The following is an 8,743-nucleotide window of genomic DNA, read 5'->3' as shown; positions in this document are numbered from 1 at the left end:
ATTAAACAGTTCATTCATTCTATGTAAACACTTACGTTGAAAATCGACCTCTATACAGTCATACACCTGGAAAGGAACACCCATACTTATTGCCAAAATTGACAATGAACTAGGTACCGCGTTCTATAAAAAAATGACTTTTCAGTTCTGCCCGAGTATTAAGTTCCTCAGTAGTTTTTGAGCTTAATGTCATAAATGCTTGTTCCATTTGGTCGACTTGACACAAGTCTGTAGGTGTATATTCAGTCCAAAAATCATCATAGTCCATCTTGAGGGTTAGAATTCTAAAGACAGAATGAGAAAAATCTTAGATTCTGTATTTCTTTATACATGAAGGTTTCTCCTGATTGGTCAGTTTATTCAAGCATTTGATTGCAAGTTATTTTTAGCTCATGACTTCATGACCTATGAATAGGAAATCATACCTTGTTTTTCTTTGACCAATATCATTAAAATCGATTCATGCATAAGTGAATTATAGTGGGTTCAATATAAAAAATTTATATTTATTACGTATGATTAATTTTGACTTCCAGTATGAACTTTACTATCAACAGCGTCTGAAAGTTTAATTTGATACCAAGATGGATAAAATCGACCCATAAATAAGGACGCCACACTCGTTTGAATATTTTCAAACAATTTAGTGCAATAACGCTTTATCTAACATTGGTGGTTTAAATACACTAAGTTTATATCTGTAATATCTCAGTAACTCATAATGATAGACCCATAAACCTACACATTTTCTTAATCTACTCATCAATTGGTAGTCAACAATTAAAAATCATATCGTATTCGGTTGCTCTAGTAACCAATATATATATTTTTACGCATGAGTGATTTTGACTTCCAGTATGAACTTTATTATCAACAGCGTCTGAATGTACTCGTCAAGACCTTCAATTTGATACCAAACACGACTATGTTTCGTTCATAAACGAAAAAGTTATGCGCGTTTTTCCGCATGAGTGATTTTGTCTGCCATATTCAAACTCTCCTATCTCAGAAATAGTAAGAGATAGATCCATATAATAATACATTTTCTGTATCTACTCGCAGATATCTTTCAAACGGCATATAAATCTAAGGGTTTTATGAACTTTGAAAAATTGGTTTAAAAATCGCTAATTGGCCATAACTCGAGAACGGCTAAAAATCGAATCGAGAACCTAGGGTTTATTTTGAAGCATTCTGTCAGGTCTATCATTTGATGCGAAAAAAATCAAAATGTATATCGTAAAATGTTGCACAAAAGACGAAAAAACGCTTTTTCTGTTGTATTTTTGTTCGGTTTTAGTTAACATTAATTATATGTTTTTTTTATAATTTTGCACATTCGTGATGATCAGTTTTCAAAACATGTTGACATTTCTTTTCGAAAATGAGTTTAAAATTATGCCCCAGTGGTAAACTGACACTTCAATAGCTTATTGCTTACCCGCTTTTAGGATAAACTTTGACAGTTGAATGGAGCATTGTCCACATATCCGTCCCTAAATAAACATACGCCAGACCGAGTGGCTACTTTAAAGGGATTAACTTTAACATTTCAATAGGCCATTGTTAGTGTTTCCGTCCCTAAATAAACACACGCCATACATTGTGGCGACTTACACTCGTGATCAGAGCATTTAGAAATAATACACTGATGATTTGTGTCATTTGGATTCGGACCGCCGAGGAGGCAACATCGTATGTATGTATTTTACGCAGATATTTATTAAATTATTTTACAGTAAAAATCCTTATTATTACTTTATATAGAAACATTATTTGACAGAGTCATAATATCAAATTAAATTGAAAATTAATTTCATATGTTTTGTCATATGTTAAAAGAGTTTATAAAGAAACAGGTTTGAATTAATAAATTAATTGTCTTATTTTATAGTATTATAGAGAGTCAATACGTCAGTCAGTTTTCAATTATATCATATTACTAACGCATTTTCTTTTATTTGGAATGCTTATAGAAAACGCATTTAAAAAAAATTATTAAATTAATCAGTTTTTAAAACTTTTTTTTATAATTTTTTTGAAAATATAAAATATTATTTAATACAAAATGTCCAATTGGACATTTTAAGGTAAGTATTTTATTTATTTTATTTTTTATGGTAAGGATAATTTTTACTTAATTTTCCCCGTCAGGGCGAGACCTCCTTCAATATCCGATTTAAAACCCCAATCTGTAACGATCGCTCGTATACTTTCCGGGGTATATTTTTTATTACTATTTTTAACTGTGATGTCTTCTTAAAAAGAAACAAAATGGTCCGCGGTCCGTTTTCAACACGCCGCGCGATGTTAGTAAGGGGCATTTTTCTATGCAAATGAGTACTAATTTAGAAAAAAAAATGGCCGCCCCATGCGATTTTGGGAAACGACCCCTATATATTCTCATTATGGGTTCAACAGGCATTTTCTTGTCAAAACTAGTATACAGTATCTTATATCAGAATGTGAGTTGATGTTATTTTGATTTTAGTCACGATAATGTAAACGTTCTAAAGAGAACCAAATCATACCAAACCTCGAATAAAATTTGCCTGTAATTATATAACAATTCTATTTTTTGTTATCTTTCAGTCATATTTGACATCCTCCATTTCATTCCTTTTCCTTTTTTTTTTGCAAAGTTAAAGTTCATAATTATCTAAAAAAAATTAAGGTCGACTACATATGATTCTCATTCACTTTAATTGTGTATAATTGATTCATATTCCCTTTTTCCACATCTGGGGCCTTCTTTCTGTACTGCATTCTGTTTTTCGGTGCCCAACTGGGAGCCTTTTCAGCTGTCATTTATGCCTTAATATTGTCGGATGCGGTGTTGCTACCCTTGCTGATATGTGGGCTCATATTCGTTTATTTTATGTATGAACTGATTATGTACATACTCTCATATAAATCCCGAACATATATTAACTATTGTGCAGGTCAGTCCCATTTTTTTAAACTTTATAAATATTATGTAATAATCCTGATCATATGATAATTCTTTCTGATGTTCTGTGGCGCCATTTATATACGATTGTTTCAAGAGTTAGTACAAAAATTAATTTCGTGTAGTGCTTTGAAAGACTTGTAGACATTGGACAGCCAATAACCCCCACTCCCCATTACCTTGAGTGAATTTTATACACTATATATACATTATTTTGAAAGCATATGGTTGGTGGAACAGTTTTCTTTTTCTGCAATTGGGCGTAAAGGAAATACACTGCTTTCAAAATTACCTCCTTTTCCACCCCCACCCCCAAAAACATACAAAACTCCTTCACGGCAGAGCTGTCTCACAGAACAAATATCCTATATTTTCTTTAATAACTATTTTTTTCTGATTTCTGATTTCAATTTGATCTGAAACGTTTTTGCTTTTAATCTGAATCGCTGTTTAGATGAAGATAGGAGGAAAAATAATCAGTTTCATGATGAAACGATCCATTGCAACGTTTAATTCGCTAATTGGGAAATGCCGCCACAACTTAATTTTAAACACATTTATCAACTTTACGTTTTTTGGAAACTCTAATCAAATCTATATGATAAAGCATTTTTAGAATTTCGAAATTTGGTGTAGAATGTTCAAAATATATAAAAAATGACAACCCTTTACCTTTGTTGTCACCTGATTTTAGCGACACTAATTGGAAGTAACGAGCGATTTACCGTATACCTCCAAAAGTAGTAGCTCTATTGTTTACTAGGCATGTATTAATGAACTTTGTTTTTTTAATGCGAACGATTTTACCTTTAAGTATAAAACAATCATATAACAGCATTGATGTATATTCATAAATGTAGAAATTATTTACAAATGTATCTTTTTCTGTAAACACGTACAATTACACTACAGAGTTCTTCTTAATAGATAAAAGCTGAATAATTAGCCAGACCTTTTCAAATATATATATATAGAAATTGAATGTTTATCGAGGCGGGCCGGGTTAGCAGTCGGAACGTCATTGGCTTTTATTCATAATAACCTCGGAGTTAAAACAGATTGAAAGTAGTTCTACCACGTGGTTTCCAATGTAAAACGAATGTGTATATTTGACAACCAAAGGAAAAAAATTTTTTTTCCGGTTCAGCTATGATTTAAAAATATGTCTGACGACCATTTTTGAGTGATGTACTACGACTTAAAGTCAACAGGTTGGCATTTTGTACTTTCTGTTTCTACAACCATAATAATAAGTATAAAAATAATGTATTGTTTACTTTTATATCTATGAATTAATTTATTTTAGGTGGACGTTTACTTGATATATTGGGAAAAAACTAGTCACAACTCCCAGCTTTAAATTACTGTTTGTTTACATGTTTAGTTCCTTAGCGTAAGTTAGACCAAAATATCGAATCCGTTCTGAGTATTCATACTATGATGTTCGAAGACTTACGGAAAATGGATTGGTAATAAATGTACTCTATAGCGGTAGCTATGTCAAAATGACATTCAGATAGAGCTATCAAAACAAACAAACAATATTTTGTATAATTACCATTGAGTATATGCAACAAACACTGACTGAAAAATATGAGGGGTGGGGGGAACCCAAAAAAATACGGTGATTTTGTTCAGTAATGTCTCAAAAAATACCAGCAGTGTGAATTAATTTTAAATCTTTTTTTAATCTCTGATGTGTATAATTGTTACCTGCAAAACCAGATGTCATTTATTCAATGAAACTTTGTCACCAACCTTATTTCACATAATTTTGTAAAAAGGAGGTAATTCATTTTTCGTCATATTTCTGTAACGCCCCATTGGTTGGATGGCAGAAAACAGGCAAATGCTCTCTAAGAAAATTATTGTGTACACAAACCCTGGGTTGGGAAGTGACCGCTTTATTGGCCCACAGCCTAATTTCCGTTTTGTTACTAACTTATTTGAACTTTTATTGTGTGAGTGTGTGTGTGTGTGTGTGTGCGCGCGCGCGCGCGCGTGCACAAAAACAAATAAATGATTGAACTAATTTCACCATCATTTGGATATCAGATCGAAATTGATGTGCTTCAAGTTCCTACAAGTTTTGGTTGCTTTGATGATTTAAATGAAAATTTTTAATGAAAAACTTCATGTTTCTGAACAAGAGAAACACTATAAGCTAGTAACAAACATATACAAGATAACAAACATATGAAACACACTTTTGGAACAAATTTCATTTAATGAATACATCAGATATGTACATACAGGGCAAGGTAAGAAGTAAACTTATATGCTAATTTTACATGTATTATATCATAATGGGATGAACGGTGCAATATGTTGAAATGTGCCCTATCTCTCCCTTCCCTTAAAAAGAAAACATATACTCATACATGTATATACCAAAGCATATATATACGTTGATTTTATTTTGAATTTTAACTCCCTAGAAGTTTTTTTTTTCATATATTTATTTTTCAATTCAGGAGCAATGGTCCAGAGAATACGCCATTTGACTGCGCAAAGTATACACAGTATATTCTTAGTGAGTTTGGCGTCAAAAACAGTTCACAGATCATTAACAAGTTTTCTCTCACTTAATAACACAGTTTTGTAAGACTTGTTCCACTGGTAACTTGATCGAAACCATCATGTGGTAAAAATATAGTTGTCCAAATATTGAGTTAGAGCGTGCGTTTCAAATAAACAGTTAGTATCCGGAATAAAACCCCTTGGCTGTTTACCATTGGATAAGGCGGTTCTTATAAATACGTCTTTTGCTTGATATTGTCACAATAATCTTCTAAATTGGAAAAACAGCTGAAGCGTTCTGTATAATTTTGTTATTTTAAGGGAAGGACAGCTCAGCATACATGTTCATGAGCTGATTTTAATCAGATAGGTGAAATGAGAAAGCACTTATTGGTCCATGTAGTATGCCAAGAATTTTAAAAACAGACATAATAATAAATGCGACGATTAACAATGCGTACAGGTATTGTAAATTTTCATATGTTTTATAGGCCCATTTCGGATCTTTGTCGATGCTACTACAGCAGCCATCTGCTCTCATACACAGGCAGTCGCTGCAGTCAAAACAGTTATCTTGACAGCAGCAACAGTACTCATCCCGGCATTGCTTACAATTTCCACAAAAATATTCTATCCAACATTGAACACTGCAACAAGGCTCTTTACAGCACTCTCCAGAACACTCCTGGCAAAATCGTTTGTACTTTTGCTTACAAGTAGCAATACGAACGCCATTTTTTATATATTTCAATATGTGCCATACAACTGCTTTGATCACGGCTGTGTAATCGATGTAACAATACCAGGTGAAGCATACAAGAAGTATGATCTGAGGCAAGTCGTCACAGAGAAATGACAAAAGAGTTTCTGTAAACCCATGCATAAACTGAAAACCTTTACATTTTACACTGGAATTTTCAGACTGGAAGCGTTTCTGATATTCTAGCAATGTTTCACCAACCATGCTGACAATTTGCAACAACCCAAAAAGTGTTCCTATTGTAATAAATATCAAAAAATATTGTGTAAGGTTCGGAGATCCTTCGTTGCATTGTACTGTTAGTTTATCTCCATGTAGAACGTTTGCTGTTTCAAGAATATTTAGCCAGTCAGGTAAAACAATATGGCCTACCCAATTTGCATATTGTAACCAATTGAGACATACGTCAAGAAGGATGAAGAACGTACTGATACTTCGGCCAATTATAATGCTTTCTATGGATGGCAGGTATTCTTCTTTGTCGTGCCCTGGATAAAAGCAATGCATCTTTAGATCTATTGTAGTATGCCTTAAAAGCATGTACAAGTAAATAGCAAATGTGTTGTTTTACAAAAAAAAATGTTAGTGTTTATAAAAATGGTGTTGGAGCGTTTACAAAACATTAACTATTTATTATTTCCAGGTGTATAAATTGTATTGAAATTAATTCATTTATTGCTAAAAAAATTTCATGATTTTTTAAAATTTAATTTGGTAAGACTGTTGCTTAGATTATTAAAATTAAATATATTAACGTTACATTATCAGTAATAAATTGAGAAATAGAAAAATGAAGTACTGCATGTATGTTTATGTTACCTGGAACATCCGTATTTGCATGTCCCCAAGGTTTTGGTTGTATTATAAGCGGTGGCTGACTTCTAGGCTGAGATTGTATTGGTTTTGTGTCACCCATAAGCTGCATCTGTAAAGATGTTTGGCTCCCTGCATGATGATCATATCCATAATTACCGCCTTGTGGAGGGCTTTGGAATGCTCGTCGAAATGAATTATCCTGATATTGCGGTATATCATGATACCCTAAACAAAACATTGTTTAAAAGCACGGATTAAATACGGTAAATATTTAAAATGTTTACTCAACATGAGTATGAATTATTTTGCCTCTGGAATAGGTAATAAATTGTGTGTGCGTTCGTTTGTGCGTGCGTGCGTGTGTTTTGTTGCTGTTGGTGGTATTTTTTTCATCAAGTATTCTTTCTCTCACGTAAATAATGTTACATTATACAGCATAAGTGAATATGAAAAATGTAATGTTGGTGAATATTATTTAATCCCCAAATGTCACAACTTTATGACCATTTTTGTTTTCTTTTGTTTTGTTGTATTTATTGTTTTTGTTTTTTTGTACGAACTGCAATGTGACTTACAGGTTTCAAAATCGCGCTATTTCTAAATACAAAACATAGCAGCTCCCCATGTAAATAAAAGTTTCAGCTCTACATTTCAAAAGCAAAAAGCAAAATAATACACTTATTAACATCTTACGTTTAATATAAAGTAGAATAGCAAATTACAATAGTGAGTAAAGAATCGTTTGTATGTTACAGATCTTTACCCGTGAACACATTTGGTTATGTTATCAGTATCAGGACTAGATTAGATATCTATTTAGTTTATACAAATTTATTTAGTTCGATTGTATTGGAAGCTTTAAGCTTATTGAAACACTCTCGAATCCGTTCCTGGAACCAACCAGTACTAAGTAATGAATGTAAAGTTTCTTGCTCAAGGAAACAACGGCTGCCCTTGACAGGGTTTGAACCCACGCGGTCAGCAATCCTTAATTAGATTACTAGTCCGACGCGTTAACCACTCGGCCACGCCGCAGATATCTATTTTTCAGGTGATGGCAGTAAGTGTATCATTGATAAGTAAAAATATGTGTTAATAAACTTGTGACTTGCATGTATAAAGGCGAACTTTTATTTTTCACATTTTAAGTAAACAGTTTTTTTAAATGAATGCATTCAAACATTTACATCATGTTTAGAATATTTCATTCTCGTATAATTATACTATTCGTTCGACTATTCATTGTGGCTTATTGACTTGATCCAGAATAAAAAAAAAATATCAACACAACCGCTAAATAATCTGGACAAGACCTATCATCAGTTTTAGGTAAAGAGACAATTTCCAAGTATAATACCGACAGTGTGATGCCATGATCAGAAGGCACGGACGTTTTAATACCGACAGTGTGATGCCATGATCAGAAGTCACGGACGATATAATACCGACAGTGTGATGCCATGATCAGAAGGCACGGACGTTTAAATACCAACAGTGTGATGTCATGATCAGAAGGCACGGACGATGTAATACCGACAGTGTGATGCCATGATCAGAAGGCACGGACGTTTTAATACCGACAGTGTGATTCCATGATCAGAAGGCACGGACGATTTAATACCAACAGTGTGATGCCATGATCAGAAGTCACGGACGATATAATACCGACAGTGTGATGCCATGATCAGAAGTCACGG

At 33.1% G+C, this 8,743-nt stretch overlaps 1 protein-coding gene across 1 annotated transcript; it reads right to left on the bottom strand.

Annotated features, from left to right (window-relative positions):
• Positions 1–5,163: 5,163 nt before the first annotated feature.
• On the bottom strand, positions 5,164–8,411 carry LOC132760328 (uncharacterized). The gene is made up of 2 exons (XM_060752283.1): positions 7,050–8,411; positions 5,164–6,718 (listed from the first exon to the last, which is right to left on the bottom strand). The coding sequence occupies exons 1-2, from the start codon at positions 7,282–7,284 to the stop codon at positions 5,829–5,831; spliced, it is 1,125 nt and encodes a 374-aa protein (XP_060608266.1). The 5' UTR covers positions 7,285–8,411; the 3' UTR covers positions 5,164–5,828.
• Between the last annotated feature and the right edge of the window lie 332 nt (positions 8,412–8,743).

This window comes from Ruditapes philippinarum, unplaced genomic scaffold, assembly GCF_026571515.1.
Source record: "Ruditapes philippinarum isolate M1 unplaced genomic scaffold, ASM2657151v2 ctg32_1_1_1_1, whole genome shotgun sequence".
Classification (NCBI taxonomy): Eukaryota; Metazoa; Mollusca; class Bivalvia; order Venerida; family Veneridae; genus Ruditapes; species Ruditapes philippinarum.
The sequence above is the reverse complement of the archived record's forward strand: the minus strand, read 5'-3'. Positions and strand labels throughout refer to the sequence as shown.